This window comes from Choloepus didactylus, chromosome 20 (assembly GCF_015220235.1).
Source record: "Choloepus didactylus isolate mChoDid1 chromosome 20, mChoDid1.pri, whole genome shotgun sequence".
Classification (NCBI taxonomy): domain Eukaryota; kingdom Metazoa; phylum Chordata; class Mammalia; order Pilosa; family Megalonychidae; genus Choloepus; species Choloepus didactylus.
This window is the reverse complement of record NC_051326.1, coordinates 12346190-12373004: the sequence shown is the minus strand read 5'-3', so window position 1 is coordinate 12373004 and position 26815 is coordinate 12346190. Positions and strand designations below refer to the sequence as shown.

The window sequence follows — 26815 nt, the reverse complement described above, 5'->3', positions numbered from 1 at the left end:
GCTGAAGTAGAGATGGAAATTCTCCCTTCTGACTGCTAAAATTATCACTTCTCCTTTTAAAGACTTCACCTGATTAGATGAGACTTCTCACATTGTTGAAGGCAGTCTCCTCAGTTGATTGTAGATGTAATCAACCATAGATGCAATCAACTTAACTGGTGATTTAAGTCCACAAAATATCCTCACAGTAACAATCAGGCCTGTGCTTCCTTGACCAAGCAACTGGATACCATAACCTGGCCAAGCTGACATACGAACTTAACCATCACAAGGGGAGAGGGAGAAGAGTACATAGCATCACAGGAAGACTTTGTTTAGTTTAAGAGAGACTTGAAGAAGACAGTAAAGAGAGACAAGAGAGAGAGAGAGAGAGATTGAAATTGAGATTGAATATGTAAAAGGTAAAGGGGGTAAACTGATAGAGCATAGACCCTGGGGGAACAGATTATGATAGAATTCAGAGCATAGGTTGAAAGATTAGATGAAAAGAATACTTCTTCCAATGTAACGTATGGGGAGAAGATAGGTGTGGATGCAGTTAAATTTGTTAAGCTCCAAGACTTAAAATCAAGTAAGTTTGACCATTTCAAGAAATCTTGCTTGGTAGTTGAGAATATGGAATAACCTCAACCCAGATCAGAATAAGATGGGTGGAGATGCAGGAAGTTATTATTAATTTGAAATTAGAAAGATGAGTGAGTTACAATCTGATGGTTTAACAAGGCAAGGTTTTTAGGTGGTACTAAGGAGAATGTATGGAAGGTTATGAAGTTTGAGGAGAGAAAAGTAGGCATGAAATAGGTATCTTGGGGATGGGGTAGAGCACATTTTGTAAAGGAAAATAGTAGGTGAGCTGAACAATGTTGAATGTCTATTTGAAGTTGGAGATCATGAATTTAAATTGGAAACAGCATGCCTAATTGTATGATTTTTTTCTCTACCAGTGTTCAGCTGCTTAGGGATAAACATAGAGAAGCTGTTTTAATAGACACATAGGCAAAGAGGAGGGAACAAGGGAGTTAAATATCTTGACAAAAGAATTATGATAAAGATGAACTCTAAAATATGAACCTGACACAAGGGATGTAAGGAGAGGAAGGGGTGCTGATGGTAAAAAGAAAGAATGATGGGGTCATCAAAATGGAAGTCTCAATGAGTTAAAAAACTTGAAATAGATGTACCATGTATAAGAGAAGATTGAAGAGTAAGAAGTTACATTTGAAAAATGAGATGTTTGGTCAATGGTAGGTCTGTTTCTGATGATGACAAGATTCTGAGTATAATAATGAGAATGATGGACTGGGTATAGTAAAAAAGATCGCAAGGTGAGAAGATCATCTTGAGATTTGAGTTAGTACCTGAGGCATATATGTGGATGTCAAAGATTTGGAAAATGTTGAGGATGAATTAATGAGGATCAGTGAACTAGGAGACTGGGAGATAACAGTAAAGAAAGAAGAAGAGAATGGTATTGCTGGATGGGATGAGCCTAAAAGAGCATGGAGTTTGTAGGAATGAGGCAGGGATAGTGTCCTGGAAATGGCAGTGAAGAGTAAAGAAAATATTAAGGTTATCTCCTGACCTTGGTGTAAATGGAGTGCATGAGAAACTGTTCTAGAACTAGAGGAACAGTGGTGTCCTGAATGATAAGCCAAGAGGGCAAGAAGGTAAGAGAATTTCCATTCAGAGAAGGGTTAGAGGATATGTGGGAGTTCTCTCATTACAAGAAGGCAATTCCAGGACAGTGGAGGGATTTGAGGAGAGGAAGGGTGGAGGATTGGATCAGACCAGGTGATCAACAGCACTATAGAGTTGAAAATTCAGGGGATAAAGGGTGAAAAGAAAGACTAGGTCTCTTGGCAGGTGAGATGGAATTAGACCTGATGGTCTTGGAGGAGAGCTGGCACATAGTTCATAGCTATGGTCCTTTGGGGTTAGGGTTAGGGGGAGTAGCTGGGGCTACTTGTGGTAACTACAGAACTATAATATTTATAATATAAATTCTTTATCTTAGAACATTTTGTTTTATTAGATCCTAGAATATACATATACGGGATTGATGAAAATTTTACTCTTTTGGTCAAGATACTCCAAGACAATTAGCAAAACCAGTAGTTCAAAGATGAGACATTTGGCAGGCCATTATTTTGTCAAGAAAATTCACACATTATCCCATCTTTAGCAGTGAGGTGCAATGTAAAGGTACTGGCCTGGGAATCTGAAGAAGTGAGTTCTGGTCCTGTCCATGCCACTTGCTAGCTGTGTAACTATTTGTCCTTCAACCTCCAAATTTTGGTTTGTCCATTTACACAATGAAGATTGTAATATCTGCTCTGCCGCCTTTGCAAAGTCTTATTATGATCAAGTAAGATAAAATATATATGAAAATGCTTTGTGAACTGTTACTGTTATATACATATTTTTGTTGTTCTTAATAGAGAAGGACTTGTCCTGAATCTCCTGTATGCTTTAAGTACATTGGAAAGTCACCCCTTTTGACTTCTGGGTAATGATTGGGTAAATAGTTTTCCTTAGACGGAAAGTAGAATCTGTCAGGAACAGAATTGTGGTCTATTCCAGTGGGTTAGATTCTTATGTGCTCCCAGGGATCTGGGGTAGCCTATGTTAGTGAAACCCCTCCAGGTGGAAAGGTAAGAGATTGACTTATATAAGTGGCAGTAAGGCTGTTCCAGTTTGCTAATGCTCCCATTAAGCAAAATACCAGAAATGGGTTGGCTTTTATAAAGGGGATTTATTTGATTAACAGTTACAGTCTTAAGGCCATAAACTGTCCAAGGTAAGGCATTAACGGGTACCTTCACTAGAGTATGGCCAATGGCGTCTGGAAAATCTCTGTTAACTGGGAAGGCACATGGCTGGTGCCTACTCTGGAGTTCTGGTTTCAAAATGGCTTTCTCCTGGGACGTTCCTCTCTAGGCGGCAGCTTTTCAGGGCAAACTCTGGGCTAATACCTCCAGAGTCAGCAAAACTCTGCTTTCAATGGCCATCGGCTCCTCTCTCAGCTCCTGTGCATTCTTCAAAGTGTCCCTCTTGGCTGTAGCAAACTCACTCCTTCTGTCTGAGCTTATATAGTCCTCTAGTAAACTAAACAAGGCCCACACTGAATAGGCTTGACCACACCTCCATGGAGATTACCTAATCTTGTCCACAGTTGATTGAGTTACATCTCCATGGAAACACTCAATCAATAGGTTCCAAAATCTAATCAACGCTGATATGACTGACCCCACAAGATTGCATCAAAGAACACGGCATTTTGAGGGGCATAATACATTCAAACTAGCACAAGGCTAACTAAATTCGGGGATCAGGAACACTGGTCCTTTAGATTGTAAGTAGAAACTTGAATGAGCTTATGAACTAGATGTTAGAGAAAACATATCTGAAACTCATAATACAGGGGTTAAGGAAGTATTTTCTTCCTTTAGAGACTTCCAGGTCTATCTTTGGAACCTGTTATCTTCAAGGTGGGGCATAATAGTAGGAGGTGTGGGCCTCAAGAGCTGCTGGAGGGTGTAGGATATAAACATTTGTTTCTAAAGCAGAGGCTCTTGACCATATTAGTGTCATAGACTCTTCAGCAGTTTGATGAAATCTCTGGATCCGTTCTCAGAACATGTTGTAAATGCATAAAATTAAATATATAGGATTACAAAGAAAACTAATTATGAGTCAGAAAATATTTTAAAATCAGTTTTGTGATGCTTCTTTAATAACAAATTAACAAAAGCTATCGACAAAATCATGATTTTGAAGTTCAGAGGTATGTAATGTCTATATATCAAGTAATCTGTAGTATAATATAAAAATATCTGTGATTTCTATTGGTGAAAAAGTCACAGTACACCAGCTTGTATTATTGTGGTTTGTTGCTTAAATGTGGAATTGTAGGAAATGCTTAATTTAGAATAGAGCTTAGTGAGAGTAAAGATTAATTTTTTTCCTATCCCAGTTCATGAATCTCCCTGAGTTCTATTTAAAAAACACCTGGGAAGGTCTGTGGATTCCAGGTTAAGAACCTGTCCTCTAGAGTGAAGACAAGATGATTGGACTTGCTGATTTTTTTTTTTTTTTTTTTGGTCTGCTTGTTCTATCAGTTACAGAGAGAGGCATGATAAAATCGTCCACTCTGATTATGGATTTGTCATTTCTTCTTTTGTTTTGTTATTTTTTCATTATAGATTTTGAGGCTGTTTTGCTAGGTGCATACAAATTTAGAATTGTTAAAGCTTCTTGACAGGTTGACCCTTATATTATTATGAAATGTTTACCTAGAAATGCTTGTTACCTTAAAGTCTACTTTTTCTGGTATTAGTTTAGCTACATCAGCTTTCTTTTGGTTAGATTTAGCATGATATGTCCTTTTCCATCCTCTTACTTCTAATGTATTTGTGCTTTTATATTTAAGTTATATCTCTTTAAGTAGCATATAGTTGCAGTTTTTAAAACCCAGTCTATTTTTTTATTTTAATTGGAAAGTTTAGTCTATTTGCCTTTAATGTAATTACTGATTTCATCTGGGATTATTTTTCTTCTGCCTGAAGAATGTCCTTTAGGGATTCCTTTAATACAAGTCTACTCGTGATGAATTCTTTCAGTTTTTGTTGTTCTGAAAATCTCTTTACTTCACCTTTATTTTTGAGGAATATTTTCAGTGAGTATAGAATTCTAGGATGGCCTTCTTTCCATACTTTGAAGATGACATTGCATTGTCTTCTGGCTTCTCTATTTTCATATTAAGGAGTCACCTGTCAAGTTGAGGGTGATATAAATCTTATACTCTGGCTGCCTTAAAGCATTTCTCTTTGTGTTTAATTTTCAATATTTTACTATGATGTGCCTAGGTGTGGTGGTGTTCTTTGGGGTTCATGGTCCTTCTTGAATCTGTGGCTTAATGTCACTTGACATTTTGGGAAGGTTCTTGGCCAGAATCTGTTCAAACACTTCTCCCCCATTCTTTCTGTAATCTCCTTCTGGGTCTGTAAATACATGTTAGACCTTTTTACTCTGTTCACTGTGCCTCTTGTGCTATACTCTTTTCTTTTTTTTTTTCCCCCCCCGTTCTTTTGTTTCTCTATGATCTAATCAAGATATTTTCTTTTCACCTGTCTTATAACTCAGTAGACCTCCCTTCAGCTATATATAATTTGCTGTTGAGTTCTCCTGTTGAGTTCTTAATTTCTGTTGTTTTTTAGTTCTAGGGTTTCCATTTTATACCTTTTTTATAATTTCCATTTCTTTGCTGAAATTCCCTATCTTATCATCTGATTTCTTGAACATATTAATCATGTTTGTTTTAAAGTTCTTCTCTGGTATCTGTTTCTGTTGTATGTTTTTCTTGGTTCTTGGTTATATGGTTTTGACTCCTGGTATGTCTGGTAATTTTTTGTTGAATGCCTAACCTTTTGAGTGAAAAATTAAAAAGATAATTTTAGACCCCAAATGAGGTTATCTTCCTCCAAAGGGAATTTATTTTTGCTTCTGGTAGGCAGGTAGGCAGGCAGGGTGGGACAGATCACCTTATTCCAGTCAGGGATTGGATTGATTGAGAGCTGGGCTGGTCTATTTCTTATTCACCCTCGAATCCTTCGGTTCCACAACCAAAAGCCTGGAATGTTTACTAGGACTCTTCCTTGTGAATTCCAGTTTTTATCCTTCATTGCCTTAAGACAGCCAGAAGCAGTGCTCAGCTTCATAGCCGCCACTTTTTCCTCAGCTTCTCAGCCTCTCAGCCATGACTTACAAATGAGCAAATTCTTAGAAGAAGAAGCGGCACCAAATGTCACTCTCATCTCTTTTGAACTTTCCTTCTCTCCAGATTTTTGGCTTCCCTAGTCCCCTCTGCCTGGATAACTCTCCAATACCTATAAATGAATATTTTAAAAAATATTTTGTCCAATTTTTCTAGTTCTTGACAGGAAGGTGATTCTACTAAAATTAGTCTGCCATTACTGGACATGGAAATCCCAGTTATTGGACTTGTTCTGTCTTGTGTCTGCCCAGTGGAGGAACCCCATTTCAAATATCCAAGGCTTCCAATAAAACCTCCTTAGAAAATAACTGAAAATAGAAGTTACAGTTCAAATTTAGACTTAGTAGGAGACTCTGGAGGATCCTTTCCTCATTATAGGTTATCTTTACTTTTCTTTTTTCTGTTACTGAGCATGGGAAGTAATTCCATGGAATATCCCAAACCTTTCCATTGGGACTTCATTATTCTGGCCTTACCTTCTAGCCCTCAGTTACTTTGGATGTTCTTTAAAAACTTGAGTTTTAGATGTGAATTCAGGAGGCTACTATGGAGGCAGGTGATCCCTCTTGTTGGTTGTTTTAAATAGGAACTGAAAGGATGGGCACACTGGGTTTGGTTAATGGTCAGTCTTCTCATTGAGACTGACATTGCCTCATCTGTGCTTATTCAAAACGCTTCTTCTGTGCTTCCTGTCTCAGTCACCTTCTTTTAGAATGGGAATTAAATATTGTTTGTTTCAAATTCCTCTGAGCCATTTAATCTTAAAATTTTTTCCTAAACCCAATAAACATATTTTTGTAAATTAGCACTAAAACATTGTTTTAGTTGTAGCTATCTAATCTGAGTTAAATGAGGATAAATATGGAATTCATGGTATGTGAATGTCATCATAGAGTTTAAAACTGTATGACTTTAGGCATTAATTTTGCTCATTTTTATTCTCCTTTTAGACTTCTACTCTCCTCATTTATGATCTCAGCCAATAATAAAAGCTGATATTTATTGGGAATTTACTAAGTATCTAGCACTATTATAAGCACTTTCCATGTATTAACTTGTTTAATCCTCACAACAGTCCTGCAAGGTATATACTGTTACTAACTCCATTTTATAGATGAGGACACTGTCAAGTAACTTCCAAGGGCTACACAGTCACTGACAGAGCCTAATTTAAACCTTGGCAGTCTTATTCTAGGTTAGTGCTCCTTATTATTATAGCACTTTGCCTCTCTCTAGAGTGTAGCCACTATATTCTTCTGCTTTTAAATAGAAAATAGAGAAAGGGTCAACCAAGAAAGCTATAGAAACCAAGAGCTGTGAGTGCCACATTAAAAAATTATTATTGACTTAAATTGCAACTATTTAAACTCAGACATTTTGGGCATAGTCCCATGACACTACAGTGTACTCAGCTACCATTTCAATTAGGTAATAGGGTCCGCCTATGAAACATTTTATTTTTGAAAAGAAGTAAAGTTTGGTTTTAATTTGGTTTGGGTTTTTGTTGTTGTTTATGGGTGGATGCCAAAAACATTTTTTACCAAAACATTCTATCCATATTCTGTCTAGTTCCCACCTTTTCCATGAAGTCTCTTTGATTACTTTAGATTTTAATTTTTTTTTCTCCAGCTTTATTTTTCTACTCTCTTGTCCAGGATTCTGTAGATTCTAAGTAAAAGTTAAAACATAGTTCACTATAGCTAAGCCAAAGAGGGTCATTATTGGAAGACTGTTAGGGCCACTAACTGATTAAGAAAAAGAGCTCCTGGATAGGGGCAACTCTAGGACACTGAGAAATGAAACAGAAGACTTGGTTTCCCCAGGACCATCTCTCCCCACTTCTCTCTCTAATCTTTGCTTTTCTTTTTCTGTGTTGACTTCATTCTTAACCACTGATGGCCCCACTTGATAGTGGGGCAGCTCCGAGTTTACCTTGTTCCAGTTTAATGATCCCGGAGAAAGAGAAGGCTTCTTTCTCCCCTCTTCAGTATATCTGAATCCCAAGAAAGGCTTCTGGGCCAGCTTGGTTCATATGTGCATCCTTCGGACCAATCGTACTGGCCGGGGGGGTGAGGTGCTGTGACTGATTAGGCCTAGATTAACTGACTACTTCTGGGTGGGAGTGGAAGGAGCACTGAGTTTGACAGACTCATGAAAACCTCATAGAGTGGGCAGGGGGTGTGGTGTACAGGGGGTTCAGTTTCCGAAAGGAAGGAAGGTTCCTGTTACAAGAAGAGGGGAATAAAATATGGCACAGATAATTACAGGTGTCTGCTTAAGACACTTATGTTTCCCACATTTTGTCACTTTTATCTACTTTGAGCTCTATAAAGGCAAAGACTGTAGACTTGGGAGTCAGACAGCCTTGTATGGAACCCTTTGGAATACTTTATAGGACTTAGAACTAGGAATTATATTCACAGTATGCAATTGTTTACTGTTTAATTTTTTGACTCATTCTAGTTATAGTTTTAGGAAAACAACTTTTCCTGTTTTAGTTTTGAACTAAATTATTTAATAACTGCTTCTATGTTTAGTTCGGGATCTTATCATTGGATAAAAAATTGCAGGTAACTAGGTTAAACTACATATGTCAAAGACAGGACTGAACAAAATTCCTCTTTTAAATGTTCTAGCAAGCAACTTGTTCCCCTTTATTTTCATTGAAAATGAAAAACCAAATCAAATGTTTTGTTAAAGATTCTGTGTTCCTTAAAAGTGAATTGATACAAAAACAAATTATTTTAACATGTATTTGTCCTCAGTGGCTATAAGGCTTAAATATTTATTTTATTAAAGGTTTTTTTTTTAATCATCTAGATATTTTTTAAATTTTTAAGTCTTCTTATTTAGTTTAAATCGCTTTAAGATTTTTATCTTTTAATGCAAATGCCGCATTATTACATAAGACAAAAATCTTTAAATCATTTATGTATTGACTTATTTTCATATTCTCCTTAGGAACTGAGAGAAAGCTACAATACACAGCAGTTAGCCCTTGAACAACTTCATAAGATCAAATGTGACAAACTGAAGGAAATTGAAAGAAAAAGAGCAGAGCTAATACAGAAAAAGAAGCTAGAAGATGAGGCTGCAAGGTAATGTAAATTCATTATATTAAAGTGTTATTAGTAACCAATTTTATGTTCCATCCATGAAAAATTTGGACTTTGAAACCAAACTTGTATTAGAATTCTTCATCTACCACTTACACCTGAGTGACCTTGATTAAGCCACTTTACCTTTTTATTTTTCCCATTTGAAAAAGAGAAATATTAAGGCCTACCTCATTGGTAACTGTGAGAATTAAATAAAATAATGTAGATAAAGAGCCAAATACAGTGCCTTGCATGTAATACACGCTCATTATTTCTGTCTCCCCATGATAAGTCTATTACTGTTTCCTAAAAAATCATAAAAAGGAATTACCTAATTTAATAGTGATAAGACTGAGGGTAGAATGCCATGTTGATCTACTCTTTGAACTGTTCAGATATATGGACTGCCTCTGTTTATAGCAAGGAGAAGTAAGATAGTCATGCTATCTGAAGCCTAGAACCATTCATTTAGAGACTTTGCATGATTTTTTTTTGGTCAATAAAATCCTTTTTTAATATATTCCTATTTCTCTCAAGTTCTCTAGGGTCAGTCTCTAGTATAATCAGTTAACAAATTTCAACATTTCTTCTGCCATGAAATTGCTGATAGTTACCGGGAAGGCAAGAAAGGCACATTGCCCTAAAGCAATTTTGAAGCATAAAAGCTTCAAAATAGCCACTTCCAATGTATTTGTACCGAGTTGTTGCTATTGGCTGCATGCAGATAGGGTCTCAATTCTAGTGGTGGATTCAGACAGCTAAACAAATAGCTATAATACTGTTTAACTCAAGCCCTCTCCTTTTGTGGTTCCTTACAGGGATACTAGAATAATATAGAAGTAGAAATAGTGAAGTTCAAATTAAGTAAGCTTTTATCTGCCACTTGTGCCATTTAATATTGCACAAGGGAATGATTTGTGTAATGCTATGTAAAATACCCAACTCACCAACTTTATAAGTCTTTATGAACCCTTCAGATTCCATTTTCTACTGAACACATGCAGGTATCTATATCTCTTTGTCATTGCCCACAATTCCTTTCAGGCCAACAGACCATATTAATAATACACATTTTCATTTCACTTATCATCTTCACGCATTATTCTATTGTACTAGAGAAATCAAAGGGAACAGAAGCACATGCAAAATCTGATCAGCACAGAGCTGAGTCTTAGTATGATGTCTTGGTTTGCTTGGCCATTTGCCCATGTTTGTTCCCTTCTTGTCCTAAACCAATGGTGATATTCAAGTTTTCTAACTGTAGATGTGGTCTCTCTGCCCTTTGAGGCATCTTCTGTCTGTGGAACGGTTTCTCATCCACTAACTCTTATGTAAGAAGCTTTACCAAATCTAATTTTATATCCTCTTAACTCTGACCTTTTTCTTTATCTCAGTAAATATGTGATAAGAACTCTGATAGTGGTGTCTGTAATACAATGGGAATTCAAATGAAGGCTAAATTGAACCGTCCAAGCTTGGGAGGGTGTCAGGGAAAGTTACAAAAAGGAGGTTACCTGGGAAAGGAAATATTAATTGAAATTAAGTAAGCTCTGTGAGAGAAGCATTGTCCTCAAAGAAGAACCAGATTTCATTTAGGAAAAGCTCCTGGAGAAAACATTCTGTGAAGCAGTAGAGAGATGTAGGAGAGATTAAGAAGAGTTGAGAGGCTAGTAATGGGGTAATGAACAGTGGTAATGAAGTATAGAATAGTTTGGAGACAAGAAGAAAGGGTTGATGACCCCCTGGTAATTTGGTGGTGCATAAATGCTCCCAGATCTCAGGGATGTGTTCATCACAGTCTGCGTTGACCCTGATAGTGCTGAGGCTTAGGGAAGGTGCTAAATTGAATGGCACCCCTGCCTCTGAGTAATGTCTTAAAAACATATGTAAGGAAGAGCTATAATGAACATTAGTTCTAAAACTAAAATAATTAAATCTGAACATAGATGATCTTGACTGGCTGGAAACTAAACTGCAGCTCTGACAGATGTCACAGAGACATAAACAGTCATGGACCTATAGATGAAGAATGCTCCATTATCTGAGCTAATGAAAAAGACTTTCCAAAAAGATAGAATCTGTCCAGGGGCATTTCTTACTTTTACACAGCAATGACTGAATCCCTAAAACAGGGACTAGACAGGATAGTGGGAATAAGAGCTAAAAGGCAGTCCTTATGAAGATTCTGGGGAGAAGGGAAAAAAATTTAAATACAACTTTTAGATTTATTTTCCGAATGGTTCCTTTTCAACTATTTTTTTTCTTTTCTTTTTTTTTTTTCTTTTCTTTGGTTTGGGAGGTTTGTTGGTAGGAGGGAATCTGAGGCTGTGAGAAATTGTCAGTTGTATTCTCCAGCCACGGCACACTGTCATCATTGATATGTCCAAGATCCCTCTTAGGATTGATTGATTGATTTATTGATTGATTGACTGACTTTCCCCTTCAACCCTGATCTCCACTGTCTTTCCCCCCCAATGTCCTACTAAAACCCCTTCGCTAGTTTGCAGCCTGTAAGGAACCAGATCTATTACATTTTCATTTCATTTAAAATTTTGTTTTTAGGATATTATACAAATTCTTTTTCTTTTATGTAAAGGAAAGCGAAACAAGGAAAAGAAAACTTATGGAGAGAAAGTCTTAGAAAGGAGGAAGAAGAAAAACAAAAACGACTCCAGGAAGAAAAGTTACATGAAAAAATGCAAGAAGAAGAGCGGAAAGTTGAGGAGAAACAATGTAAGGTTACAGATAAAAATAAAATATTTGCTTTTCCAAGACAGAGCAACAAAAGTAACAAGAAAAAAAAATGAAGATTCTGTTGAGAGGCAAAAAAAGATTAGAAGAAAATAAAAAAGAAAGATGCTGATCTTAGAATCAGGGGAAAAAAAAAAACAAACAACTTTTCTAAATTAAACCTGGATGAGAAGTGTGTACGCTTCAGCCTAAGTGTAGAAATCTTAAAACAACATGGAGAAAAGAAGATACTTACCACTAACTAAATGTGAACAGACACTGCCATGGTTTTCATAATTGAAATAAAATAGTTTTAAGTGTTTCATTCAACCAGTGTAACTAAGCTGTTGAAACAATAGTAACATTTTAAGTCTTTGCACGTTGAAATTTTCTCAGAAAGTGTGCTTTGTTTTCGATATACCTCAGAATCCATCCCTAAAATACTTCAAGTATTCTTTTTATCTCTTTTGGATGCATAAACCTTTGACCCTACATTAATGTTACAATGTGTCTAAAACTTTACAAGTGAAAGCATTTATTCTAAATATGAGCAAAGTAAAATAATTTCATCTTATCAAGTCTGGTATGTTTGTGAACTCATCCGCTATTTTTCTTTTAGAGCCAAACTGAAAAATCTACAGATCTTTCTTCAGTCAACCTTGCTCACTTTCTGGTCTTCTTTATGACCTTTTTTTCTGTGCTTTTCCTTCCTGATGTATTCTGACCTTTACAGATCAAGCCAAGTGTCCTGCTTCTTAGTCTCCTTCCATTTGGTACAGCTCAGATTTGCCACCGCTCCCATACCTTTCCTTAGATCCAGGGGCAAGGTTCATCCTTTAAACAGCATCTCTTTAATTTATTGCCTCCGCCTTTACTGCAGATGAACATGCTTGTTTGTCGTTATATTGATTATATAACTTTTCAAGAAATTTAAATCCTAGCAAGCCTGTATTAAATGAATTTTCATTTTACTGTTTAATGCTCAGTCTTGAGTCTTTGAGTTATATAGCAAAGATGTATGTACATGAAAGCAGCAAATAATGGCAATTATTTTCTCCTTAGGTGGGACAGCTAGTGCTTTAGTGAATTATAGAGCATTATACCCCTTTGAAGCAAGGAGCCATGATGAGATGAGTTTTAATTCTGGGGATATAATACAGGTAGGAAACAAAATTGAATCTTTCTTGTCATGAATAAGCTGGATACAGTGTAGCATATTACTTTTCATGATAATATTAACTATAATTTTTGCACAGTGATTTACCTTTATAAAATACTTCTAAAATATTACCTCATTTGGCCCTTACTACATTCTGCACAGCTACAGAGGACAACTATTTTTACTACCGTTTTAGGGATAAGTAAGCTCAGACTCACACAGATTGCACCTGTTACCATCACAGTGGTGGAGCAGTATATAATATGTGTCCTTTGATTTCCAAATCTAGTATTCTTTCCTCTATGCCACACTGCATCACATCATAATAGGTGATATTAATTTGTCATTTTAATAAATTACCAATAAAGTTTCTTTGGCTGTTTGTTTTCTGGCAAGTGTTAAAGAGCTGAGGGAGTTAGATTTTGCAGTCCTAACTATATATGGGCCACTAGTTCCTTGGAACAGAGGGTCTCTATTTTGTAATCACATACCACATAAAATGGACAAATAAGGGAAGATGCAGGGAATACTGTTTGATAGAGTGAGAGTAATGTTAACGTAAAGGGTACAGGCTTGAAAAGCACACAAACTTGGACTTTATTCTCTGCTTCAGTTTTCTTTTTGGTAAATTAAGGTACCAATTTCTTTTTGGTGAATTACCCAGAGTACATAAGCAGTGTCTGTTTTTTATTTTCCTGCACTGCCACCGGTTTGATGTGTTTTTCCTTTTTGATAAAGGATATAATTACCAGTTAGGGGGCAAATGTTTAATGATATTTGGGATAGAGTTTACGGAACTTGCTACTGAAGCACCCGAGATAATCCCCAACCACACACTCCTTCTGCTGCCATTGACTCCACTGGCAGTATCGTGGCTGCCCTGAGTTTATGGAGAGGTCTCCTAAGTATAAACCCAAGAGAAATGAAAATAGACATCCATGTAAAAATTGGCACACAGATGTTCATAGCAGCATTATCCATAATAGCCAAAAAGTGGAAACAACACAAATGTTTATCTCATGAATGGATAAGCAAAATGTGGTATATCCATACAATGGAATATTCTTTGACCATGGAAAAGAATGATGTACTGTTAAATCTACAGCATGGATGCACTTTGGAAACATTTTACTCAGTGAAAGAAACCAGTCACAAAAGGCTACAAATTGTATGATTCCATTTATATGAAATGTCAAGAAGAGACAAATCCTTAGAGACAAAAAGTAGATTAGTGGATGACTAAGGCTGGGAGTGTTAGGGGGAAATGGGGAGTGACTACTAAAGGATATGGGGTTTCTTTTTGGAGTGATGAAAATGTTCTAAACAGATTTTGGTGATGGTTGCAGAACTCTGTGAATATACTAAAAACCATTGAATTGAATGCTTTGAATGGATAAATAGTATGGTATATGAGTTATGTCTCAATAAAACTGTTATATAAAAAGAAAAAGTTAAATATGCACCTACCATGTGACCCAGTCATTCCACCCCTAGGTATTTACCCAAGAGAACTGAAAGCATATATTCATAGTTGCTTCATTAGTGCTAGCTAAAAACTGGAAACAACTCAAATGTTCAACAGGTGAATGGATAAACAAATTGTGATATATTTGTACAATGGGATATTTCTCAACAATAAAAAGTATGAACCATTGATACTTGCTACAACATAGATGGATCTCAGAATGCTGTGTACAAGAAGCCAGACAAAAAAAAATACATGTTGCATGATTTTATATACACAAAATTCTAGAAAATGCACACTAATCTGTAGTGACAGAGAGCAGACCAGTGTTTTTCTAAGAATGGGGGCAGGGTCATGTGAAGGGGCAGGAGGGAGGGTTTAGAGTGGAGCAAGAGGAAACTTTTGGGGTGATGGATATGTTTATTATCTAGCTGGTTATTTTTCACAGATGTGTACAAATGTCAACATAAACTTAGCACCTTATATATGTGAAGTTTATTATATGTTAATTATGCCACAAAGAAAACTGTTTTTAAAAATGTTAATATATCTGGAGTGAGTTATCATACAAATTCTATCTTGATTTTAACAAATACAGCCCTGCCAGATCTGCTTGAGAAAGATCATTCTGGAAAATAAATGGAGTAGAGAACAGAAAAAGTTGACATATCCATTTATTCAGCTAATTTAGCAGATGGGTATTCTGCTAGACAGTGGAGGTGTCATTAAAAGGACTCAAACAAATGGAAGCGATACATGTAAATAAGAATAATATAGCATGACAATGCTAATTATGACAGTATATGTGAGATAACACTGGGCCCGGTGAGGGCAGTCCACAGAATTTTGAAGGGTGAGTAAAGACTATAATAATCTAGATATGAAATTAAAATAGCCTGAAATAGATTAATGATGGTGGGTTAAAAAGAAGAAAACAAATTTAGGACAGCTTTTAGATGCATTATCAACAGTATGGATGTGGGAATAAAGGAAGTGGATTTTTATTTAGAATGACTGGAGTCTTTGGTGGTAGGAATAACAGAGACTTAGGGAATAGGAAAAGGAGTGTATTGGGAAAGAAAACAAGTTTGGTCTTAGACTTGAGTTGGAAGTTCCATGGGACATCCAATTGAAGATATTTTGCAGGTAGTTGAAAGTACAGGCTTGTCCCTTTGAAAAAGTCATTTCTAAGAATATAGCTTTTGAACTCAATGTGTAGAGAACTGATCGAACTGTGGGAGTGTGTGGGTATGTTGAGGAAGTGTAGACTGAGGCAGCAGAGCCAGTGTTGAAGGGACCAAGAAGCAGAGGAAGAAATTCCACGAGGAGGAAGGATTTCAGATAGTAGGAGGGAAATGTCTGGGAGAAAAAATGATCCTGATGAATTCTACCAGATGTGTTTTACCAGTGGAAAATAGTCTTCAGAGAAGGTTTTATAGTTCTGTTGAAGTGTTCAAGAAGACTGACAGGAACAGAGAAAACCAAGCAAAAGATGAAAACAAAGTAATGATTAACTTTAGGAAAATAAAAAATTTACAAGAAAGGATATGTAATCAGCAGAACACTGCATGGCTTAGATGTGAAATATTTACACAGTTATAATAATGTAAACATTGACTATAATTTAACCAAAAATCATGATTTAACAATATTCTTAGAATAAGAGGGTGCAGTTATAAAAGAAAGATATATTTTCGTTTTCTCTAACCAAAAGCCAATAGATGATATCTAAAATTGGAAAAAAAAGTCAAGAAATAGCAGTACAAATATGTTATTTAGAAATATAGAAAATAATACAGAAGAAACACTGAAGCAAGTTAACTGTTAGGAGTAGAAATCGACATAAGGAGCCTGAGGTACAGGAAGGCTATATTCCATCATAAGCCATGTATAATACTATTTGTCTTTTTCTGTTTCTACATAAACTATTTTCATGTATTAATTTGGATAAAGTCTAAAATTGAATTTTAAAAAAGCAATCTGTCAGTTGTTAGAAATAGTAACCTATTAATTTGTAAAAAATGCCTCATCCCTTTAGTCAGGTAAGCTTAATTCTGTAAATGAAAATGCTGTACAGTATTCTGCATCTCTTTCTATTGTAAATTTGTTTTTTTGTTTCCATAGGTTGATGAAAAAACCACAGGAGAACCTGGTTGGCTCTATGGTAGTTTTCAAGGAAATTTTGGCTGGTTTCCATGCAACTATGTAGAAAAAATGCTGTCAAGTGAGAAGACTTTGTCTCCTAAGAAGGCTTTACTTCCTCCTACAGTATCTTTATCTGCTACCTCAACTTCCTCTGAGTAAGTTTTTAGCTAACAGTGGTTTTCGTAGCTCTGCAAATATATAAATACCTAATACATATTTGTGTCAGCGTGCTTAATCATATTGCAGTCTGTACTGGGGTCTCTAAGAATGCCTATTATTCCAAATTTAATTTTGAAATTTGGTAAATAAATGATAGGTCAGTAGTTTATTCATGAATTCTTTTTTCCCCACAAACTGTGTTTAAATGCCATGTATATTGCATACATATTGATAAATTGGTAATTACTTTTTTAGATTCTAAATAGTTAAGTATACTTATATCAAAGTGTTATTTTTACAGACCACTTTCTTCAAATCAACCAGCATCAGTGACTGATTATCAAAATGTATCTTTTTCAAACCTAACTGTTAATTCATCATGGCAAAAAAAATCAGCTTTTACTCGTACTGTGTCCCCTGGATCTATATCACCTATTCACGGACAGGTATGTTGTCCTGAATTTTCATGAGCTTTATTCTTTCAGTTTGGTCCCGCTACACATAAAATAAAGATTTTGTACCAAAGCGTCATTCACTCATTTAACAAGAGTTTGTAACATTCAATTTCTGTTTTTATCCTTCACATATGACGTGATGTTGAAGAAATTATTATCACTTAGAGGTTTTTCAACCACAGTTCATTTCTATACTATCGTGTTGTTAGCACCTAAGGTATCTAAGCTTTAAGTATCATTTTTACAAATTGGATAATATTTTTCTTGATTTGTTGTTATTGAAAGGAGGTAAGAAATACGGGCTTGAGTGTTTTTTGGTCGTTTTTTCTTAAATAAGTCTTTTGTCTGGAAACTTTGGAACTTTGTTGTATGTATTTAGCCTCTGATGTAGATGTAACCATTGCAAGTATTGGTATACTAACATTACTAAATAGAAATAGGTAATTTCATCAGAATAGAGTCCTACAGATTTCACCTTCTCTCAGAAATGTTTTTTGAGTGATCATACATCCCATTTTATTATGTTCTAGAAATTTAAGGAAAAATAAGTAAACAGTTCTTGCCATTAAGAAGTTCATAATTCAGTGATAGAGAAAGATGTAACTAACTGTAAGTGTGAGAAGTGTTACTATAAAGATGTGTACAGAGTCCTGAGGAGTGTACAGAGGAGAGCATGTCCTCCAATCTGTGGGAATTGGAGCAGGCTTCTCGGAAAGCAAAGTATTTGAGCAGGACCTTCAAAGATAAGCAAGATTTCACAAACTAATAAGGAGCATTATTCCAGTAGAAGAACAATTTGTGGAAAGTCATGAGGCATGTTAATAAGGTATGAACAGGAAAAAAGAATTGTTTATTGTAGGAGTACTGGATTCGTGAAGAAAGGATTAAGAAGTAGAGTTTGAGAGAGTGGTTGAGGTTTTTTTGTGAAGCATTTAATACCAGACTAAAAGCAGCCTGGCAGGGGGGAGCCCCTGAAGGTTTTTAAGAGAGGAGTTGAGGTGCATATATTAGAAGAATAACTGTGGGAGTAGTGTAGAGGCCAGATTGGTGGAGAGGAGAAAAAGAAGAAGTCCAGGTAAGGGAGGATATTACAACAGCTAAGTAACAAGAAATGATTATGTGAACCAGGACCACAGTAATGAGAATATAAATAAGAGGAGATGGATTTAAGAGAGCATTAGGAATTGACATAAAATAGTTGATCCTTTGAATGTGGAGAGTGAAGAAGTTGGAGTTCAAGATAACTCTTCAGAGTCATTAGCTTATGCAGCTGAAAGGACAGTGATATCAAGTCTTGGATAGGAATTGCAGGAGGAGTAGGCTTGGTGAATTCTAAAAATGAGTACATTTCAGACATGCTTAGTTTGAGGTATCTGTATTAGGGACAATCTGATGGAAAGGCCCAGCAGGCAGTTCGATTTACAGGTCTGGAGCTCAGGAGACAGTTGCACCGAAGATATAGATTTGAGAAGTCATAGGCGTAAGTAAGACCATTAGGGGATCACTTGGAATAGGAAGGGAAAAGGGCTGAACAGAGAGGAGCTATCAGTCACCAGAGAGTGAGCTTCAGGAAAAGCAAGAGTTTCAGTGATGTCAGCACTGTTCAGAGATCAAGGAGAACAGGGTTTGGAAGAGGTTTTTGGGTTTGGCCATTATGATTTTATCAGTGGCGTTGTCTAGAAGAGGTTCAGTAGGATGATGAGTACAGAATCTAAATTAGAATGGGCTGAGGTGTGAAATTGAAAGTCAAGTTTAAGACTACTCTTTCTTTAAAGAGTTGAAAGGTAGAAAAAATTAGAGAAGTGGAGAAAGATTGAAGATTTAAGGGAGAGATTTAACTATGTTACAAAATGTTTTTAGAAAATGAGAGGACATAATTAATATAAGATTTAGAGCACAACAGAACAAAACACTCCTTCCTTTAACAGGGGAGGGAAAGAATGAATGAGAATATGTAGAAGTTAGGAGACAGAAGGCAGGAAAGTGGAGGGAGTCCAAGCATTAATACTTGGCAGATTAAGCACAATCACCTGCAGTTAGGAAACATTGGAAACTGGAGGAGAGAAAAGGTTTGCAGTAACTTTTTCATTTGTTTCATGATATATACTTGTTGGATTCTTGAGTACTGTTTGCCTGCCCAAGTTGAGTGGTAGGTGTTCTTTCTTTGGCTATACCAAAATGTCATTCAGATGATGGTCTGCCGTACATAATTCTAAGTCGGGTAGTAGATTAGGGTTAAGTTTGTTATATACTGGAAAGAGAAATCATGGTTGCCATTGTCATTTTTTGAATTTTTGTGGCTTTGTATTCACAGGGACAAGTTGTAGAAAACCTCAAAGCACAGGCCCTTTGCTCTTGGACGGCAAAGAAAGATAACCACTTGAACTTCTCGAAACATGATATCATAACTGTCTTGGAACAGCAAGAAAATTGGTGGTTTGGGGAAGTGCATGGAGGAAGAGGATGGTTTCCAAAATCTTATGTCAAGATCATCCCTGGAAGTGAAGTCAAGCGAGAAGAGTAAGTATCTTTGTGTGTTTACATGAGGTGTTCTTAGACATGACAGTCATCCAGAGTTTTGAAAACTGTTTCCTGGGTTTAAAATGGAAATGAATGCTATATCTGCTCTGAGATATAAAAATAACAGTTTTATTAGTTATTTTTTTTATTCCTTTTTAAACATAGTATGCTCTAAACAAATAATAAAATTCATATATTGCCCTTATTTTTCCCTTAACCAAACCAAGCTCTGTATATACTTTTACAGAAACGGCCTTCCCATTTACCAATGTGCTGAATCTCATGGACTCTCTCTAAGATATTTTGAATTACTTTAGAAAAGCAAAATTTCTCACATTTAAAAATTGCTTATAAATCATGTTAAATTACTTTAATCTATTTAGAAATTTAGAAGTTTGTAATTAGGCAGTTTTTAATTTAGCAGGGTTTTGTGTATGAAAAAAACATTTCTAGTCTGTGTACTAAGATAATATTGAGATTAATTTTGGAAAGCCCTAAAATGCATTACTAAAACCTGCTGTATTCATCAAATCACTTTTATTGGTTTTTGCTTGTTTGGCTTGTTTGTATCTTTTTTTAATTGTTATTTTTTTTTTTATTTGTTTGGCAGACCAGAAGCTGTGTATGCATCTGTAAACAAGAAACCTACCTCTGCAGCTTATACAGTTGGAGAAGGTAAGCTTTTGATAATTTGTAAATTAGATAGGAGTTAGTTTAGCTATGGACTAATTATCTGACTTGACACAGTTATTTTCCCTGCTCCTGTATCTTCACCATTAAAGTGAAATTAGTAAAACCTGCACCTGTCAATTTCATGTGAATATTGAAGATATGTGAAAAAATATGGCTGAAAGTACTTTGCACTGCTAGAAAGTCAGTGCTTATTAAAATTCATCACAGAGTGGCTCAATAAATAAGGTCATAAATAAAAAGTGTTGCAATGAGAGAGCCCAAAGATTTTAATTTTCCCGTTATAATATTGTATTAGTTAGGGTTCTCTAGGGAAACAGAATCAATGAGAGGTGTTTATGACTATAAAATTTATAAAAGTGAGTCACGCAGCTGTGAGTATGCACGAGTCCAAATTCTGTAGGGCAGTCAGCAAACTGTCAACTCCAAGGAAGATGTCTGATGAAATCCTCAGGAAACAAACCGGCGACTTCGAGAAACTCCTCAGGAAATGAACTGGGATCTTCGACCAATGTGTTCGATGAACTCCTCAGGGAACAAACCGACAACTTCAATGAACTCCTCAGGAAATGCTTCGCTGGGCAGCCGAAGAAGAAGTGAAGGTCCTGTATCTGTCTCGCTTATAAGTCTTCAACTGATTATTTGGATTAAATCCAGCCAATTGCATTCTCTCATCGTGGAAGACATGCCCTTTGGTGAGTCATCAGTCACAGCTGCAGTCAATTGACTGATGATTTAATAAACCAGCCTGTTGGTTTATTAATCAGCCACAAACGTCCTCACAGCAATTGTTAGGCCAGTGTTTGCTTGACCAGACAGCTGGGTACTATCACCTGGCCAAGTTGACACATGAACCAAACCATCACAGTCCACCCCTTGTCAACTTGGCAGTTGTACACATCACCTAAAACCATACTTTATCTCTAAGTAGATAACAATAACAGACGTATATTTTGCCTAACAGTACTCCGCTGTGCAGCATACAACTGGAAACGCACTAAATCTCTCCAGAATAGGGTGCAAGTCCTTGGGTGACATTCGCTCTTAAAATTGAATTCCTTTAGCTTAAATACAGCAAAATGAACAGTACAGGTTATGCCATATGATAAGGTGATAAGACAGAGAAGAAAACAAAGATATTTGCTTTACAGACAAATACAAACACAATCACAACAAAACAAGGAGGAACTATTCATGCCATCATAGTCCTCATTTCTGTAACTGGTCACATGGTCGTAGTTCATATTTATCACTACCTTCTTCCACTACCCATTCCATGTTCCCTTTACCCTCAGCAAGCACTTCAGCTGGCCGTGGTTCTTTGCCTGGTGGGGTGACCCAAACCTTCATTCCTGAAGTTTCTTGGCCATTGGTAGTCCTGCCTGGATTGGGTTGTTGTGATTTTCCATTGACTTTAATCACAGGACATGGTAGTACTAAGAGACGCCCTAGGGAATCTCCCGTATTCCAGGAAACTCTTCTTTACTTCCATTGTGTAGTTGCAGTGCTATTTTCCCTTGATAGTCAGGATCAATCACCCCAGGCAGTACAGTAATCCCCTTCCTTGCCTGTTGATTCAGAGGCATAAGAAGCCCAAAGTGGCCAGGTGGCAGTCTTAACTTCCAGTTCAATGGGATTATTGTTGTGTTTCCTGGTGGAAGCACTCATCCTTTTGGAACCAAGACCTGTAGATCAGCAGAGCTTAAGCTTGCAGGGACAGGAAGCAAAAATCTACCTAGTGGATCACTAGGAGTGATGGTGAGTGGTGCCAGTCCTGTTTGCACCCCTTGATTCCTGGACCCATGAATCCTGGCTATGGGAGAAACAGCACCATAGAGTGGACACTGATTCAGAGCATACACAGTCTCCTGGAGAGCACTGCCCCAACCCTGCAAGGTATTGCCACCTAGTTGGCACCATAATTGAGTCTTCAACAGGCCATTCTACCGTTCTTTTCACCCAGCTGCCTCTCAATGATGGGGAACACAGTAAGACCACAGAATTCCATGAGCATGTGCCCTTCCCTCACTTCATTTGCTGTGAAGTGGGTCCCTTGGTCTGAAGCAATACTGTGTGGAATACCATGACGGTGGATAAGGCATTCTGTTTGTCCATGGATGGTAGTTTTGGCAGAAGCACGTCATGCAGGGAAGGCAAACCCATATCCGGAGTATGTATCTTTTCCAGTAAGAACAAATCGCTGCCCCTTCCATGATGGAAGTGGTCCAGTGTAATCAACCTGCCACCAGGTAGCAGGCTGATCACCTCAGGGAATGGCACCATATTGGGGACTGAGTTGGGTCTCTGCTGCTGGCAGATGGGACACTGAGCAGTGGCTGTGGCCAGGTCAGCCTTGGTGAATGGAAGTCCGTGTTGCTGAGCCCATGCATAACCTCCATCCCTACCACCATGACCACTTTGTTACGAGCCCATTGGGCAATGACAGGAGTTGCTGGGGAAAGAGGCTGATTGGTATCCACCAAACGGGTCATTTTATCCACTTGGTTATTAAAATCTTCTACTGAAGTCATCCTCTGGTGAGCATTCACATGGGACACAAATATCTTCATGTTGTTTGCCCACTCAGAAAGGTCTGTCCACATACCCCTTCCCCAGACTTCTTTGTCACCAATCTACCAATCATGTTCCTTCCAAGTCCCTGACCATCCAGCCAAACCATTAGCAGCAGCCCAGGAATCAGTATACAAACGCACCTCTGGCCAGTTCTCCTTCCAAGCAAAGTGAACAACCAGGTGCACTGCTCAAAGTTCTGCCCACTGGGAGGATTTCCTCTCACCACTGTCCTTCAGGGACATCCCAGAAATGGGCTGCAGTACTGCAGCTGTCCACTTTCGGGTGGTGCCTGCATATCGTGCAGAACCATCTGTAAACCAGGCCCGAGTTTTCTCTTCCTCAGTCAACTGATTGTAAGGAACTCCCCAAGATGCCATAGCTATGGGCTGGGAAAGAGAAGGTAAGGTGGAAGGAGTGGGGGCCATGGGCATTTGGGCCACTTCCTCGTGTGACTTACTTGTACCTTCAGGACCCGCTCTAGCTCTATCTCATATATACTATTTCCATTTTATGATGGAGTGCTGCTGTGCAAGCCCAACTTTATGGCTTGGTGGGTCAGACAGTACCCAGCTCATCATAGGTAACTCAGGTCTCATGGTAACTTGGTGGGCCATGGTTAAGTGTTCTGTCTCTACTAAGGCCCAGTAGCAGGCCAACAGCTGTTTCTCAAATGGAGAGTAGTTATCTGCAGAGGATGGTAAAGTTTTACTCCAAAATCCTAAGGGCCTGCGTTGTAATTCTCCTATAGGAGGCTGCCAAAGGCTCCAAACAGCATCTCTATTTCCCACTGACATTTCCAGCACCATTGGGTCAGCTGGATCATATGGTCCAAGCGGCAGAGCAGCTTGCACAGCAGCCTGGACCTGTCACAGAGCTTCATCTTGTTCTGGTCCCCACTCAAAACTAGAAGCTTTTTGGGTCACTCAGTAAATGGGCCGGAGTAGCACACCTAAATGAGGAATATCTTGTCTCCAAAATCCACAGAGGCCAACTAAGCATTGTGCCTCTTTTTTGATCGTAGGAGGGGCCAGATGCAACAGTTTATCCGTCACCTTAGAAGGAATATCTCGACAGGCCCCACACCACTGGACACCTAGAAATTTTACTGAGGTGGAAGGCCCTTGTATTTTTGTTGGATTTATCTCCCATCCTCTGCCACGCAAATACCTTACCAGCAAATCTAGAGTAGTTGCTACTTCTTGCTCACTAGGTCCAATCAACATGATGTCATCAATATAATGGACCAGCATGATGTCTTGTGGGAGGGAGAAACAATCAAGATCCCTGTGGACAATATTATGACATAGGGCTGGAGAGTTAATATACCCCTGAGGTAGCACCGTGAATGTAAACTGCTGGCCTTGCCAGCTGAATGCAAACTGTTTCTGGTGGTCCTTACTGACAGCAATTGAGAAAAAAGTATTTGCCAGATCAATAGCTGCATACCAGGTACCAGGGGATGTGTTGATTTGCTCAAGCAATTTTACCACATCTGGAACAGCAGCTGCAATTGGAGTCACCACCTGGCTAAGCTTATGATAATCCACTGTCATCCTCCAAGACCCATCTGTTTTCTGCACAGGCCAAATAGGATTGTTGAATGGGGATGTGGTAGGAATCACCATCTCTGCATCCTTCAAGTCGTTAAAAGTGGCATTGATCTCTGCCGTCCCTCCAGGAATCCGGTATTGCTTCTGATTCACTATTTTGCTAGGCAGGGGCAGTTCTAGTGGCTTCCACTTGGCCTTTCCCACCATAATAGCGCTCACTCCACAAGTCAGGGAACCAATGTGAGGATTCTACCAGTTGCTGAGTATGTCTGTTCCAATTATGCATTCTGGCACTGAGGAAATAACCACAGAATGTGTCCGGGGATCCACTGGACCCACTGTGAGACGGATCTGAGCTTAAGCTCCATCAATCACCTGACCTCCATAAGCCCCAACTCTGACTGGTGGACCAGAGTGACGTTTTGGGTCTCCAGGAATTATTGTCACTTCTGAATCAGTGTCTAATAATCCATGAAATATCTGATCATTTGCTTTTCCCCAGTGCACAGTTACCCTGGTAAAAGGCCGTAGGTCCCCCTGGGGAAGGCTGGGAGGAAGATTAACAGTATAAACTTTTGGCAGTGTAACAGGGTCCTTCCCCAAGGGTACCCAGCCTTCCTTTCATTCAAGGAGCTCTGGATCTGTAAACTTTCTCAAGTCTGGGAATTGATTAAGGGGCCGTGACTGTCTGTTTTTGTAATTCAAGGGAGACTTTTGTTCACGTGACCTAGAATTCTGCCTACATAATTCAAACAAGAATTTAGTCGATTGTCCATCTGTTTTACTGTTTGGTACACCATGATCCACTAGGCAACGCCATAAGTCTCTGCGAGTCATATTATTTTGATTGCTACTTTGAGCCTGTTTTCCATTATGGTAGCCACACCCACCTTGTCTGTGGCAATTTACTGCAGCCACTTGGCTTCTGCCAACTCGGGACCCAATTATCCCCATTGTGTTTAAGGATTCCAGCTCAATGACACCAGTTCCTACAGTAATATGTAACCTACAGAGAAAGGCGACTACAGAGCTCTTCAGGGATGATGGAGCTAGTCTCACAAATTTATTCCTCACAGTCCTGGTAAAAGGTGTGTCCTCTGGACATTCCAGGGGTGTGTGAGCAGGTCTTCCACGATAAATCCACTCTAACATTCCAATCTCTCTAAGCCTTTGAATCCCCTCCTCCACATGGTACCAGGGCAGTTCTGGCATTTCAACCTCCGGTAATGCCGGCCACCTTTTGATCCATGTTTCAGCCAACCATCCAAACAGACTGTTAACACCCTTTCTAACCCCTCGAGCTACAAGATTGAATGCAGAATCTCTGCTTAGTGGACCCATATCAGTAAATTCAGCCTGATCCAACCTTATATTCCTTCCACCATTATCCCACACACTTAATATCCATTCCCACACATATTCCCCTGGTTTCTGTCTGTATAAGTTGGAAAACTCATACAGTTCCTTTGAAGTATAGCATACCTCCTCATGGGTCACACTTTGTACCTCACCCTTCAGGGCCTGTTGGGACTTCAGTCTAGTTATTGGTCTTCAAGGAAAGACTGGTGGTGGGGGTGGGTCATGAAAAGAGTTAGAATTATCCCTGAAGCCATTTACGTCAGGACATTCTGTTGCATTTTCATCTCTTAAAACAGGATTAATCTCTCCAAACAGAGGAAGAGGGCTGCTTCCTCAAGGGAGGTAATTACAGGATTAGCAGGCACTGAAGGGTTAATCTCTTTAGGTGGGGGTTGGATGGCAGACTGGAGGTGGGGAAGCTGTTTCCTCAGGACAGCCCTCTACAGGTAAATCTAATAATGACTCAGCAGAATCCAGGGTTCCAATGTCCTCACTGCCATTATTATCAATCCATATGTCCCCATCCCAAGTTTCGGGATCCCATTCTTTTCCAATCAATGCCTTTACTTTAACAGCAGACTCCCTGAGAGGTTGAGATTTTAGTTTATGTTGTAAATCTGCTACTCGCACAATGAGAGTCTGCGTCTGGTTTTCAGAAACTTCAAGTCTGCGGGCACAGGAAATAAGATTTTCTTTCAGGGCACGCATAGAAACCTTTACATCTGTCATACGGCATTTAAGTTTTGAATTTGAAGCCTTTAGCTCATCCCTTTCTCTTACAACTTTATCCAAAGTATCTAAGAGCAGCCAGCCAACATCATTATACCTCTTAATTCTGCAAAACTATGAAGGTGTCAAAAACACTGTCACCCAGAGCCTTGCTTCATGCTAGAGTATGATTAGGAGAATCAAATGGTGCTATTTTGCTAATCTCCTTTGCCAACTCATGCCATGGACTATCAGTGCCCTCTTGATTATTGGAAATAGAGTCATTGGTGCCTTTGAATCTAAACAGAGTAGAAAACAAATTGTAAAAGCCCATTTTAAGATTCTGTTTCTCAAGAACCACTCCCGGTACCAAGTTGTATTAGTTAGGGTTCTCTAGGGAAACAGAATCAATGAGAGGTGTCTATGACTA

General features: G+C 38.2%; 1 protein-coding gene across 3 annotated transcripts in view; it reads left to right on the top strand.

Annotated features, from left to right (window-relative positions):
- ITSN2 (intersectin 2) overlaps positions 1–26815 on the top strand; it is a 202150-nt gene that overhangs the window by 116909 nt on the left and 58426 nt on the right. For all 3 annotated transcript variants that reach the window (XM_037813289.1, XM_037813290.1, XM_037813291.1), the window contains 7 exons: positions 8735–8871; positions 11468–11604; positions 12664–12761; positions 16350–16525; positions 16831–16975; positions 19299–19504; positions 20115–20179. In XM_037813289.1, the coding sequence (XP_037669217.1) occupies positions 8735–8871; positions 11468–11604; positions 12664–12761; positions 16350–16525; positions 16831–16975; positions 19299–19504; positions 20115–20179 (964 nt within the window). The remainder of the gene's footprint in view (positions 1–8734; positions 8872–11467; positions 11605–12663; positions 12762–16349; positions 16526–16830; positions 16976–19298; positions 19505–20114; positions 20180–26815) is intronic.